This window comes from Rutilus rutilus, assembly GCF_951802725.1.
Source record: "Rutilus rutilus genome assembly, chromosome: 18".
Lineage (NCBI taxonomy): Eukaryota > Metazoa > Chordata > Actinopteri > Cypriniformes > Leuciscidae > Rutilus > Rutilus rutilus.
The window spans coordinates 20,464,739-20,480,455 of NC_140231.1; the positions used below are offsets into that span (position 1 = coordinate 20,464,739).

At 40.5% G+C, this 15,717-nt stretch overlaps 2 protein-coding genes across 2 annotated transcripts; both read right to left on the bottom strand.

Moving 5' to 3' along the window:
- Positions 1 to 2,571: 2,571 nt before the first annotated feature.
- LOC311277655 (olfactory receptor 5K1-like) lies at positions 2,572 to 3,498 on the bottom strand (the record flags this gene model as incomplete). The annotated part of the gene is made up of 1 exon (XM_084388024.1): positions 2,572 to 3,498. The coding sequence occupies one exon, from the start codon at positions 3,496 to 3,498 to the stop codon at positions 2,572 to 2,574; it is 927 nt and encodes a 308-aa protein (XP_084244150.1).
- A 10,548-nt stretch (positions 3,499 to 14,046) lies between these two features.
- Positions 14,047 to 15,000, bottom strand: LOC311277657 (olfactory receptor 5M3-like; the record flags this gene model as incomplete). Its single annotated transcript, XM_084388026.1, has 1 exon — positions 14,047 to 15,000. One exon carries the CDS (start codon positions 14,998 to 15,000, stop codon positions 14,047 to 14,049), a length of 954 nt encoding a protein of 317 aa, XP_084244152.1.
- Positions 15,001 to 15,717: the final 717 nt, after the last annotated feature.

Consider the following 15,717-nt stretch of genomic DNA (forward strand, 5'->3'; position numbering starts at 1 on the left):
ACAGTCACGTAGAGTGCAGTCACAGCCGGGTTATGTTACACAGCACCAGTTGCAAACACTCATTGATAAAGTTGATAAGCTCCAACTAGCCATAGACAATCTGCCTCCTTCCTCTTTTGTTGCTCTTCCTTCTACCGTAAGACCCACCCAACATATAAATTCCAGTATGGCAGTTCAGTCAGAAAGAGGACGTGCAGCTCAGACCTTTTTCAAGTCAAGCAGATACAGTTATACAGTGCGTGCAGAATTATTAGGTACGTTGATTTTCTGATCATATTTTTTTTCCAGGCACATTTTACCAATTCCAAACCACATTAATCTTAATAACTACAATTAATTTTGTATTTAATCATTTTTAAGTGATATATAATTGTTCATGAAGGCTGGAAATGAAAAACGCCTCTCATGTGTGCATAATTATTAGGCACGTTTTTCTTTACATATAAAATAAGCCAAAAAAGAGATTTAACTCAGACTTAAAAGTAAAAAATTATTAAATCCCCATGAGAAGGATGCAATGCTAATGCAATACTAGAAATTGCAGTCAAGGCATGACCATTGGAAAGTGAAATACTCATTGGGTCAGCAGGGTCAGACAAAAACAGGTGGAGAAGAAAAGACACATGTGACTTGTTCGAGCCCCAAGTCGTTATATGGACAAAAAGAAGAAAATAGAAGACAACAAAAAGTTAACCGTTCACAGCTTAAAAAAAGAAAAGGGGCATCAGTAAAATGCTCAATATGCTCTGGTGCGGATGGTTGTATATAAACCCATCAGCGCTGGGCAAGAGCATAAAATCCCTGTTGATGTAAAGCTTTGTCTTAATAAGTAAAGTTCCTGAACAGACTCTCTTTGTTGTGTGCTTCTCTTCACGCCTCCACGGACACTGAGAAACCGACACGAGAAAACACAATACAATACAATACTTCCCTGAAGATAGGTGACAGCGTCCCGTCAAGAAGCTATTATCACTACCTCAATCACACTTGAGCTGTTTCTTTTGTTGTCTTTTGAGCGTAGAATCTTTAGTGCTTCATCCACACACAGAATAGATTCGGCATTCTTTAAGCCACTACATCAACATCTCACATCATAGGGGTGGGGGATCAGATTTTGACAGCTGGATTGTTTGCCGTCACATTCTGTTTCCCCCATTTTTCTTACAAAATGAGGTTCTAATATTTACAAAACGGATACCAGTCAAATGGTGCTGATAGCCTACTGGGCAGTTGCTGACATATAGTAGCTACAGTTGTGCTTTGGGCAACCAGGTGACCAGGCTTTAGCTCTTTTGCCTCGAATTACTTTTCCGAGGCAAGCAAAATATTCTGGACAGATTTCTGTATTAAAGAAGCTTTCTGATCAAACCGATATAATTTCCACTCCAGCTCGTAGGGCAAAAACCATGCTCTGCCATGTTAATCTTTTGAAGCCGTATGTGAGCCTTTTGGGAGTGAGGGGGAGTTAAAGGATAACTGTCGCCAAAATGCAACCTAGGGTCTTTTTGTTTATCTACCTTAGGCAAACTTTCATTTAAAAGCATAATTAGAATAGAAACGCCACTTTTAAGTTTTACCGTATTTTCGTTTTTCGGTCAAATTGCCTTTTGAATGGGAGTGCTTGGGACACTACTATGATAGCATCAAAAATCGCTATTTTTAAAACACTAAGAAGCCTCGACACAACATGAAACTTTGCTCGAAGTATCACCAGGGGCTCTACACATGACCTCAAGCATTGAGAACATTGTTTGTGTACACAGAGTTTACTAAAAATAAAGATTTTGAACAACTCACTGTAGCTGTGTCCGCCGGCATTTTGACAGTCAAAAATAGTCTATCTCCGAATGTGAATGAACTGACTTCTTATATAAGCATCCTTTTTCAAATACAAGGTCAATATTGATTTTCACTAACAACAAAACAACAAATTATCAGTGAATTGATATTGAACTAAGCTTTAGGAGTGTTCCATCTTTACTCTCCTCCTCCTATTTCAAATCCATGAATTTTTGTGTGTGTGTATTTGATAAGTAGTTGTGTAATACGTTAGGGAAAAATATACAGCCAGACAGTCATTACAAAGTAAACCCCTTCAGGATACTAAAAGTCCTGATGAATACATTGGGCCCTATTTTAACGATCTAAGCGCATGGTATAAAGCGCATGGTGCAAGTGCAGTTAGGGCATGTTTAATGACGGGAAAAATGGTTGGTCTCTATTCTCTTAATGAGTATTGGGTGTATTTTGGGCATAACGTGCAATAAACCAATCAGAGTCCCATCTCTCATTCCCTTTAAAAGCCAGTTGCGGTCGCACCATGGCGGAATTTGCAAGCGGAAAGACTGAACGCTTCTCCAGAGAGGGAACAGATCTGCTGGTGTGCTGGTGTGCGCTGCATTGCGCCCGGGTGCATGATAGGGCCCCTTGTCAAGATGTATTTTGTGAATGTCAACACTCAGTGTACATTAGCACTTACTAAAATATTAATAGGATTTGCAGCATAATGAAAAGATAAAAGCATCACTCATTTTACTTTTATTTTTTCTTGACCCAACATACTTCATACTGTCATTTTTTAGTACAATTCATGCATAATTTTAGGATTCTTTTGCGAACTTCTGTCAGTTTTAAGCCATAGATTATAGGATTGAAAAGAGGTGGCACAATAATCATTTCTATAGCCAAAAAATTACGCAGGTTTGCAGGGAAATCACTAGATCCATATCTGTTATAGATGGTATCGAAAAGTATTGCAACAGTAAGATTTATCAGTGAAAGTACATGAGGCACACATGTTTGCCAAAACTTCCTTCTGCATTCCAATGATGCTTTACATGCAATGATAAGTTTAATATAGGACACCATAATTACAATCACAAGGCCAAAATACAATGAAATAAAAATAAATCCATAAAGGTTATTGATAAAGGTTGATCCACATGAGAGTTTTACAATTGACCAGTTGTCACAATACAGTTTGTCAATATGATTTTTACATATTACCAACCTATTTGACAAGAAAACTGCAATGAACATAGTAAGAGATGGTATGATCCAACATAAGCCAAGTAATATGTTGCAAGAATATTTGTTCATCTTTGAGTGATAGTCTAAAGGTCGACATATGGCCACATGTCTGTCATATGCCATCACTGCTAATGTACAATATTCACACATAACATAAGTATAAACAACAAAGGCCTGGAACGCACACATGTAAGATGGAATAATATATGAATTCATTATTAAATCATGCAATATTTTAGGATAAAATGCTGCTGTTCCAAAAAGGTCATTTACACAGAGATTGCACAGAAATATGTACATTGGTTCATGAAGGGCTCTCTCCAAGACAATGACCACAATGAGCCAAATGTTCACAAACAGTATCATAACATAGAGGGAAAAAAAGCATGTGAAATAAATATACCTGTATGATTTAGCGTCCTGTGGTTCCATCAGAGTGTAGGTTGCAAAATTTGTCATATTATTCATCATATATTTAAGTTTTTTAAGATTACATTTGTCCGTATGTAAAATACCCTCAAAATGTTGCAATTAAAAACAACAACTGTATCTGTTTAATTTGAAAATATAAATGTAAAGATACGGCATACATGCTTTTAACACACAATAAGAGTAAACACCAGTCAACAATTATCACTGACTTGCCTTGAGTTGTGATCTTGCACGCTCACATTTATTAAGTGGAAGTACTATGGACTCACCTGCTTATAAATAACTTGCGCAGTTTAAGTTCTCTGAGGCTCTACCAAATAAAACTTGGGGGAATTTCAATAAGCTCTGGAGGCCTTTTTTCTTTTAACTATATAGTTCAACCTAGATGAAAATCACAACAAATGTACAAGTAAACTGTAGAAATGACTGGAGTGTTTTTAAAAATAGTTTGTCTACAATTTTACATCAACTGTCAAGTCAAGTCACATTTATTTATATAGCGCTTTTTACAATACAGATTGTTCAAAGCAACTTTACTAGCCTGACCTCGTCATACTCACATTCTAGTCAGAATATAAGTCTGATACTGCTCCATTGGGCTGTGATTAAGGGGCGTGTTTCAACCGAACCTGGGGCACGTACAAGTTCAAAACGGTGCGCAACGTTTTGCTACGATTTCCGGGTTGAACGTCATGTTTCCAGGAAACGGCGTGCACCGGTGTGCAATACGAGAATACAATAATTTGAGATACGTTTTCTCTTGTTTGGTGGGTGTGTCAGAACTGCAGTCCAATCAGCAGCAACATGTATATAAAGCACGTGGTATTAAAGTGAACTCACACAGTGGGTTCAAGGAAAGTAATAAACAAATGTGTTCGATGCAGCTCGGTATACGCAACAACTGAGGATATTAGAATGTTTGTCATAAGTTTTATTGTAAAAATATAGGATATCAACATAATGATGTAGTTGTTTATATTTTTAGCTTCATTGCAAGTGTATGACATTTGGTATAGAAATAAACAATGGTAATTAAGTGCTTTTCCTAAAAATGATAAAGAAAATACAGGGTATTAAAACAGTATGAACTACAAATAAAGTCAGTATGTGAAGCTAAATAGATGTGTTTTAGTCTGAATTAGGTAAGATGTGTGCTTCCATTTCAGTTTCCACAAATCCCTTCACTCGATTGGGATGTTCTCTTTTGTTCTGGGCGGCAAGTGCAGTAACTGTAACATCGGGCATATTTTGTAGTATTAAACACATATTTATACCGACTTCATCAGGCTCCGAAAATTCTTCACAAAGAACACAAAGAATGGCCTTCTCAGCTGCCATAGTTGCAACTCTTGCGTCATCAGAACAGTGTGTTCAACGCATCACCGTTTCTGTTTAAAAAACGTTGTGCAACGTTTTGTCGGGGCTGAACGCAGCCCAGGAAAGAAAATGCCTCTGCACTCAATTGGATAGACCTACAACCAATCAGAGCAACGGAGTAAGTGACGTATGTTCTTCAATCATCTTTCCGATCGACAAATGCCTTGATCGCGGTTCTCTATTCCTCTTTTAAAATGAATGTGCAGTCGATATCTTCTATAACAGACGCGATGGCGGAATCTACACATGATGTTTCATAAAAAAGTTTGGGAGGAGCACGTTCAAATAATCAATCCAATCAACATCAAACAATTACCATTTCTACCCTATCAGCATGAGAGGAAGCATATATTTAGTACGAAGGGGTAGGTCCCACTGAAACTTTTTCAGAGGCTTCTGGGGCACATACCGGGTGCACGTCACCCCGCACTGCCTCCAAACCTTCAGCCTGTGGTCGGACCCTTTGTTTCTACGGGCAGGTGTTCCCTTAGAACAGGATTTTCAACCTTTTGCAACTCATGTTCCACCAATGAGTGTTTAAAAACATTCCGAGGACCACCTTTCCACATATGATAGTATGAACACAGAATAACAGAAAATTCAAAAAGTACAATGATAGGCTCTGCTGTTAATCTGTTATGCCACTGTAGCAGACTAGGTCAAGTCAGCTATAGATGAAAACTGTCCTTGTATGAAAAAGACTTGGCAGGTTTACTCAGTAACCGTCCCTGTAACACTAACAGGCTAACATATCTTCAACAACAGGTCAGACACACAAGAGAGGATTCTCTCTATTCATTAGCAGAAATGTTCAACAAAGTTCATTCACCCCAATTCACATACTGTAAGTGTAATTTATCATTTATACAATTAGCAATATTAACATGATTGTTTAAAACAATATTCTTTTGGCTTCCCAACACAGCCCAGGTGTTAAGTTCAAATGTCTCTGCAGCTTTGATGGTTTTAGCGCCTCATTTGACAACATTTCTCCTAACGCACTGCGCCTTTGGCTTAAGGGGGTCGCACACTGGACGAGAAGCACAGCGCCATGTCTTTAAAATTCGAACACATTATTTTAGTACACACACTGTCTGCAGCGCAGACTACGTTCAGGACTCTATTCAAAATCCTGTCGCACCACAGAGCGCCATTTACATAGTTTTATATTAAATTTACTACATTATATTTGTCTTAAAGCGTCGTTAATGTATATACTGAGTTCACCCTGTGCTGCAAGATAAATTTAGTTTTATATTCATTTACAGAAATCAGCTGCATGGATGAAAATTATCGCATTTTCAGGTGAGATTCTCAATTAATTCAGTTAATGTACATGTCACGGGGTGACTAAAAGCGGAACCTTATTGGCGGAAGTTGTGTACGGGGAGCACTTCCGGTGAGATATGGGGCCGGGAGAGAGAGAGAGAGAGAGAGAGAGAGAGAGAGAGAGAGAGACGGAGGCGGTGGCGGAGGCGGAAGCGGAAGCGGCGGAAGTGGCGGAGGGAGGCCGCAGGGAAGAGAGAGAGAGAGATGACTTCGGCTGGATTGCGGGTGTAAGCCTTGGGTACACCGTGAGTCTGTTGAATTGCAGTTTAATTGTGGAAATGAGCACGAGTGAAACCTTGCAGTGTGTTGGTGAATATACGAGTGTGGGAATTGTGTTTCTGCTGTTCACTTGCAGTCACAGCTGTTCATTCCTCTCCCCGCCTGAGTCCTGTTGAAGGAGAATGCTGAAGCTGCTGAGTTACGTTCATGTTGTGTTCATATCTCTCTCTGTCTGAGCCCCGAAGAAGAGAACGCTGAAGAAGAGAACGCGGAAGCTGTGAATTATGTTCATTCCTCTCTCTGTCTGAAACTGCTGAGTTACGTTCATGTTATGTTCATATCTCTCTCTGCCTGAGCCCCAAAGAAAACGCCAAAGAAGAGAACGCGGAAGCTGTGAATTATGTTCATTCCTCTCTCTGTCTGAAACTGCTGAGTTACGTTCATGTTATGTTCCTATCTCTCTCTGTCTGAGCCCCGAAGAAGAGAACGCCGAAGAAGAGAACGCCGAAGAAGAGAACGCGGAAGCTGTGAATTATGTTCATATTTCTCTCTGTCTGAGCCCCGAAGAAGAGAATGCCGAAGAGACTCTTAAGATTGTTTTTAATATTTAATAAAGAACATACTTATTTTTAATTCTGTGTCTGCCTCCTTCGTGTCCACGGTCAGCTCCTCAGGGGCGGTACGCAAGCTAGGGGTGGGCGGCCCGCTGGCGCTCGCCCCGGCCTGTGACATACATCCTGAGGTAAAGTGGTCAGGCTACAGACTCAGCAACGATTGTATTTAATTGTAATTGTAAATTTAATTGCAATCATAACGTAGTACAGACAATATCTTAATTTTGTAATGTCCTTAAACATAACAATATTGCTGGCCATAAACTGAGAAAGTGCGCGTCCGGTGTGCGATACCTCGAGTTGTCCTAGACGCGACGTGGCGCTCCGCTTCTCGTACGTGTCCGACCCCCTTTAGTCTCAGTACCTGCCCTCATAAAACCAAATTTAATGTATTCAGTGTCGTATTTTCTCACCACACACTTTGAAGATTTTCCTTGCACAGGTCTGTCTCCCACATCTGCTTTTCTTTTCAGAAATGTTACTTCATCTAATCGAACAAATGCTCAATCTGACGTTGTTATGTGATTGGTGTTGCGATATTTAAACATAAATTAGCTTTTAGATAATGGATCTTGACTTGACTTGAGTGTCTTGAGTGAACATATAATTTCATAAGAACAATTAGATAATTGGAATATAATAAGATTTGCCAATTAAAAAATAAAAATAAATTTGGGGATAGTCTACCATTGCCCACATGGCCCACCAGATGGTGGCCACGTACAACCGGCATGCAGTTTCAGGTCTGTGGCCGGGGCCTCAACTGCATTGGCACATCAATTGCCTCGAGTTGCTCACCTTGTGGCCTTGTGCTGGGCCTCCCCAAAGGGCTGCTACACGGCATGCACGTACTGGTCCGTACGGACAGTACTGCGACCGTTGCGTACATCAACCGTCAAGGTGGTCTGCGCTCCAGTCGCATGTCGCAACTCGCCAGCCATCTCCTCCTATGGAGTCAGAAGCATCTGAGGTCGCTTCATGCCATTCACATCCCTGCCGTGCCCAATCGTACAGCCGACAAGCTCTCACAACAGCCTACGCTTCCGGGAGAGTGGCGTCTCTATCCCCAGGTGGTCCTGCTGATATGGGACTTCTTCGGAGCCGCTCAGATAGATTTGTTTGCCTCTCCGGACTTGACCCATTCGCTGTTGTTTTATTCCCTGACCGAGGGGACCCTAAGCACGGATGCACTGGCGCATAGCGTTTCCACCAGTGAGCCTTCTCGCACCGACTTTGTGCAAAGTCAGGGAGGATGAGGAGTAGGTCTTGTTAGTTGCGCCGTATTGGCCCAACCGTACCTGGTTTCCAGAACTCATGCTCCTCGCGACAGCACCTCCTTGGCCCATTTCTCTGAGGAAGGACCTGCTTTCTCAGAGACGGGGCACTCTATGGCACCCGCGTCCAGACCTCTGGAAACTCCATGTCTGGTCCCTGGATGGGACGCAGAGGTTCTAGGTGATCTACCTCAAGCGGTGGTAGACACCATCACTTCTGCAAGAGACCCCTCAACGAGGCGCCTCTATGCTTTGAAGTAGAACCTTTTCGTTGAATGGTGTTTTTCCCACGGGGAAGACCCCCGAAGATGTCCGATCAGAGTCATGCTTTCTTTCCTGCAAGATGGGTTGGAGCGAAGGCTGTCTCCCTCCACCCTCAAAGTGTATGTTGCCGCTATTGCCGCACGTCACGATGCAGCTGAAGGTAAGTCGTTGGAAAAGCATGGCCTGATCGTCAGGTTCCTGAGGGGAGCGAGGAGACTGAATCCGCCTCTATACCCTCTTGGGACCTGTCTCTGGTGCTCAGAGCACTGCAGAGACCTCCCTTTGAACCACTGCAGTCAGCTGAGTTAAAGATCTGGTCACTAAAGACAGTGCTCCTGACTGCCCTGGCTTCCATCAAGAGGGTAGGGGACCTGCAAGCATTTTCGGTCAACGAATTGTGAGTAGAACTCTCACGTTATCCTGAGACCCCGGCTTGGATATTTTCCCAAGGTTCCTACCACCCCCTTCAGGGATCAGGTAGTGAACCTGCAAGCTCTGCCTTCGGAGGAGGCAGACCCAGCCCTAGATTTTCTCTGTCCCGTCCGCTCTTTGCGGTTATACGTGGACAGAACGCAAAGCTTCAGGACCTCAGATCAGCTCTTCATCTGTTACGGAGGCCAGCAGAAGGGAAAGGCTTTCTCCAAGCAGAGGATGGCCCACTGGATAGTGGATGCCATTGCCTTGGCTTACGAAGCCCAAGGCGTGCCTTGCCCGTTCGGGTTGCAAGCACACTCAACTAGAAGTGTTGCTTCCTCCTGGGCCCTGGCTCAATGCGCCTCGCTGACAGATATATGTAGGATATATGTAGAGCTACGGACTGGGCGACACCTAACACGTTCGTTAGATTCTATAGCCTCCGTGTAGAGCCGGTATCTTCCCGTATTCTCGCCCCCAGTGGCCAGTAGCACGAGGGACCCGTTCTTAGTGTCAGCTTGCAACGCCACTCCCGCCCCCATGGGCCGGATACGTGTGTCTATTGCTCCAGTAGTGTTCCCCAGAAATAGCTAACCCTGCGAGTTCCTCCGTCACCCTTGCGGCAGTCAGACGTTGCCAGTGTCTGATGCCAGGCCTACACTCGTATGCATTGTGCAACCTGTGTTAGGCTGGGTGTCCATATGTAGGACACCCCATGTGGTGATATATGTTTTCCTCCACGATCAGCTCCTTTGCAGACAAGCCCGTATCTTTCCCGGGCTCTGCCGTCTCTGCTGGTGTTCTTTCCCCCCCATAACTAGGCTGGAACCACACCAAAGACTGCCATGTGTTGTACTACCCAGCTTGGCTAGTCCATATATGAAACCGTCACAGTGCCTCCCTCCGGGGTAGGATGTGGCTTCTGCAGCGTTCCCTTCCCCAAGGGCACGCTTTCCCAGCGTTATCCAATAAGTCACACTGAGTGGGTCTTTCGGAACAGCAGTGACCGACCTTCTCTGCTTAGAGCTCCTACTTTCTGCCCAACACTGCGGTCAGACCAGGAGGCAGTGGAGCGCTGGAAGGGCTGGTAGATATCCCCATTCGTCAGAATCACTTCTGACTCACGTCATAGTGAGCTGACGAAGGGGAACGTCTCGGTTACGTATTGTAACCCTCGTTTCCCGAAGAGGGAACGGAGAAGTGAGTCCCCTCGCCACAGTTGCTGTACGGCTGAGTCACAGGTCCGGCTCCTCAGCGGAAAAACAAGGATGCGAACGCACCTGCTGCTCGTTATATACTCGCGCCGCGATGCACGGCAGCTGGTGCAATTATCGCATGCCAATGTGTATTTGCATTTAAAGGGACAGACACAAAAACGGTGCATTTTTGCTCACCCTTAAAAAGTGACAATTTTAACATGCTATATAAAAATAACTGTGGTGTATTTTGAGCTAAAACTTTAGAGACTTATTTTACATCTTATGAAAAGGGCATTATACCACCCCTTTAAGTTTATTTGAATGTGTACATCTTACCCGTGGATCCGCCGGGATCCATGACTGCAGCATGGAACAAAGGCTTGGAATTAAAAGGCCGCGGCCTTTCCTGGTGTCCTTTATATATTCGGTTGGGAATTATGGGAAATGTAGTTTTTGGGACAATTTGTGTTGGGGTCGTGTGTTAATTTGAATGTGTTTAAAGGATTTTTTTGTGTATGTGTGTGTGTGTATGTGTGTGTGTTTAAGTCTATTCTCATTATTGCTTTATGGTAAATGTGATTTTTATGTTTATTTGAGATTTGTGTATATACAGTATTTCCCCCTTTAAGTTTGATGTAATGGAATGAGAATTTTTGTGGGACCCCTGTAATTATAAAAATGGTTTGGTCTGGTTTGTTAAAAGGACTTAATTTCATGTGGCTGGGTTAGTTCTGGTGAGGGATCCCTGAGAAACATCTGAGACCCAGAACTAGACCAGAATTAGTCAGTGTTTTTTTGTTTTGTTTTTCTCTCTCTTCTGCACAATGTGTGGTCTGTACTTAAGTGTTGCCGTCAATAAAATGACACATTGTTGACTCCATGAATGTCTCCTGAAAATGTTATGGACGAACCCTTACAGTAACACTCTACAACAGCGACACCCACAGGTGAAGTTACAGCGGGACGCCACGTCTCTTGTGCCTCCTCTGGTCCCATTGACTTAAACCCCAAGGCATGCAGTGGGTTTAGTGGGGGGTAATTGAGAATGAATGGGGGACAGTCACGTGAGAGGAGGCAGTGGCTCCATCGGGCTATGATTGGTTATGATCAGACATGATTGGTTCATGCAATAAATCCCGCCTCTTGTTTCCGTTCGTGTTCACAGATCAGCCTGAATTAAGATAATTATGGCGTTAATGAAAAATGGGAGGAGGGTCTTTTTTTTTTATTAAAAAGAAAAACTGAACATTAGTTCACAAATAATATATATTGTTTAAATTGTTAGTGCCTTTGGCTAATATTTTGGAATAAATGTAAAAATACTAACTTGATGAAATTTATACTTGGTTTTAATACATAGAAAATTACTTAGTGTAAAAATAAAAAATAGAACTGGAGATAACCTAGGTACATTTATTTATTAAGTGTTGACAGTAGACGCTTGAGTGTCGATTGGATACGCCCCAGGTAATTAGGTTCCACGTACGTAAGAAAAATCACATGTAGGCTATGTGTGCATTAAAAGTACCATTTCGGCAACAAGAACGATGCTGAGCCAAAAGAAGATAAAGATGTGTTCTGGCGACTGGCGTGTTTATTGAACCAATCAGATAAGAGTAAATTGAGAGTCAGCGAGAAGATCAATTGATTGGCTACATGAAGAAGGTGGACCCGCCCTCCTCCTCCTCCTCCTCCCACTAGCAAAACTCAATGGGCCCTATTTTAAGGATCTAAGCACATGGTCTAAAGTACACGGCAAGAATCCACTTTTGCTATAGTTTAACGACAGGAAAAATGGTCGGCGCGCCCACCGCCTGGTTTAAAAGTGTTGTCTCTATTCTCTTAATGAGTAATAGGTGTGTTTTGGGCATAACGTGCAATAAACCAATCAGAGTGTAATTTCCCATTCCCTTTAAAAGCCAGTTGCGCTCGCACCATGGCGGATTCGCTATTTACATGGTGCATTTTGCAAACGGAAAGACTGATCTGCTCATGTGCAAGGTTAAGCAGACCATCTACGGGACAAGCCATACCTTTATGTATACAATATTAATGTTTTACATTAGAAACCTTTTATTTTTATTTGGCATGTTTGTGTGCTGCTGCGCGCCCATGTGTGTGCTATAAGCAGAGTGTAAGCACGCTGTGGACCCGCCAATAGGCGCACATTACTAACGCTCACTTTAAATAACAAAAACAATATTGCGTTATTGACTTTAGACCAGGTTTTTGTTGGTCAATGGTGCAGTCTATTTCAGTTGCCTCAAAATAGCAACACAGCAACAATGCGCTTGAAGAGACCTCTTTTTCAGAACAGCAAGCCCAGGGCGCACAAATGGGCGCAAATGCATTTGCTATTTAAACAATGTGGCGCAGGACGTGAAAATGATAGCCACGTCGGGCTGAAACTAGCAAAAAACACTTGCTTTGCGCTGCATTGAGCCGGGTGTATAATAGGGTCCAATGAGTGAGAGAATCGTACCAAAATTGTAAGCGCAACTAAAAGAAAGACGCAACAAATCGGGTTATTACGTGAACATTTTTGCATGTTCACAACAATTCATTTAGACATTTGTAACAGTTTATTTTTTTACACAAATGTTGATTTTAAGCGATCAATCTGTTTCGCAGTTCCTGGCTCTGTTGTTTTCGGTTGCAAATTGCTGTGTAAGCGTGGAAAAATGGAAGTCAGAAGAATACAGATGATATTTATTTTGCGTAAGCATGAAGCTGCAGTTTCACAATACATCCATTACACTTACGAGTAACAGTAAAATGCTGCAAATATTTTTTTCTTGCACTTGAAAGGTGATTTACACCTTTACAAATCTTCTCTTGCACATGCAAATTTTATTTAGGCTTGCAATCTTATGTACACTTTCACAAATCTTACCCTGCGCATGTGATTCTTTATGGCATCATATTACCTTCATAGGAAGGCCAAATACCAGGGAACCGGTGAAGAGGTTCATGTACACTGTAGGGCTTGAAGGCGGCATATTTTTTAAAACAAAAATGTAAAATAAAAATACACAACTAAACCAATGGTTTAATCATTTATTTTATCATCAGAATAATGGAGGTTCAGAATGAAGGTTTTACGTGAGATTCTATTAAGATTCTATTAAGTCTGATTATTGGCAATAATCACATTATTGGTGTACATGTAAAATAGCAGTATAATTTGAAGAAAAATTATTAAAAAGTAAAATATTTAAAGTAAAATATAAGTAAAATGGGTTCCACTTTATTTTGATAGTCCACTTTAGACATTCTACTAACTATAAGTAACTTTTCAACTATCATTAGAGTATTAGTAGACTGTAAGGTTATGGTTAGGTGTTAGGGTTCGGGTTAGTAGAACAAGTTGACTTGTAGTTGCCTAGTTACTTATAGTCAGTAGAATGTCTGTTGGGGGACCAACAAAATAAAGTGTTAGCAGATATTAAGCAGACAGTCTATTAATACTCTGATGACAGTAAGTTGACATGTAGCTGCAAAGTTACTTATCGTTAGTAGAATGTCTAAAGTGGACTATCGGTTTTACCGTAAAATGTAAACACATTATACACATCTCAGGAAATTCTCAGGACTTTTCTAATATATTTTTGGTAATTTAGACAAACATCAGCAAATAAATCAACAAAGGATGTAAAATGTTATACAATAAATGTTATAAGTGGATATGGGAGCAGTGAAAGCATAAAAAAAAAAATTTAAAAAAAAGAAAAAAAAGGCCTCATTTTCTTTTGAATGTTTTATGAAAATATTCAATGATGTACATAAAAATAATGTTGACAGCACATCCTTATTTTTCTTACTTTTTGTTGTAATTCATTTACTTTTAAAAATATACTATTTTGCATGTCTGTTTGCAAGTACATCAAGTAATTGTCACGGATTTAAGCCTTTTTTAGCTTCTAAAACATTCACTCTTGCTGAAATACATGAGACAAAAACTCTGCGCACTGCTCTAATATTTAACCCATAGATTAGGGGATTAAAAACAGGTGGAACTATAACTAATTCTAAAGCCAAAAAATTACGCAGACTCTCGGGAATGTCATTTGAGCCATACCTGCTATACATAACGTCAAAAACCAAAGCAAAAGTGAAATTTATCAGCGATAATATGTGTGGCAGACACGTTTGCCAGAATTTCCTTCTGTTTTCTAAAGATGCTTTACATGCAGAGATCAGTTTAATATAGGACACTATGATGAAAACTGCACTGCTAAGAAATATAATTGCAACAATATATCCATAGACATTATTCACAAAAGATGATGTACAAGAAAGTTTTACAATTGACCAATTGTCACAATATAATTTATCAATGTAATAATTACAAAATGGTCTCAGATTTGATAACAGCATTGCTGGAATCACAGAGAAGTTGGGAACAATCCATGAAAACAGAATTAATTTCATACAGGTGAATTTAGTTAACTTGGAATGATAGTCTAAAGGTTTGCATATGGCTACATATCTATCATAAGACATCACTGTTAATATTGTAAACTCACACAGTAAAGAGCTGTAAATAACAAAGCACTGCAGAGCACACATGTGAGAGGAGATCACATATGAATCCAATATTAAATCAGACAGAATTTTAGGGTAGAATCCTGAGGCTCCATAAACCCCATTTACACACAAATGAGACAAGAATATGTACATTGGTTCATGAAGTGCTTTTGTCTTGATAATGACTATAACAAGACGAATATTAATTGACAAGATAAGCAGATAAAGGAAAAGAAAACAAGTGAAATAGATATGCCTATATGACTTAGATAATTTGGGCACCATAAGAGTCAGTATCACAGGATAAGACATGTTATCCATCAAGTAATGGATATTGCTTCAAATCACACAAAACAATGATATTCTGCAATAAATAAATAAAAATTACATAAGAATAAAAAATATATGGTAAAATGGCTACATTCATTTACAGTCTACTCAATCAGACAATCAAAGATGGAGCTTAGAAAAAAAAAGCAAACAGTCAGATCAACAAATCTTGAGCTGTGTATCTGCGTGTGAAGAGCTGAATGTCTTATAACATTTTTTTTTCAGTTGGGACATTTTTTGAAGATGTTATAAAGTGTCTTGGGATTAATTATAAGTATGGTCCTTGAAAACTTTGCAATCCTTATTTTTCTTATTTTATTCAAACCACATGTTGAATTAGTATAGGATTTAGTTTGAATCATTTAGTTTCATTCATCAACGAAGGAAATACCAACGTCACCCAGTCATAGCAGAAAAACACTAGATACAGTAGCTGACCTTCACACTGGACCACATCAACCAGAGATGTTTGGCAACTAAGAGGATAGTTTTCACTGTTATGCTGATGATACTCAGCTGTATATTTCTTAGTGCCCTGACGAAACTTACCAATTTACAAAATTAACAGAATGCATAGCTGATATAAAAAACTGGATGACTAGTAATTTCCTACTACTTAATTCTGAAAAAACAGAGATTCTAATTATTGGACCAAAAACCTCTGCAATAATAACCTAGAATACTGTCTAACATTTAACTGTCTAGTCT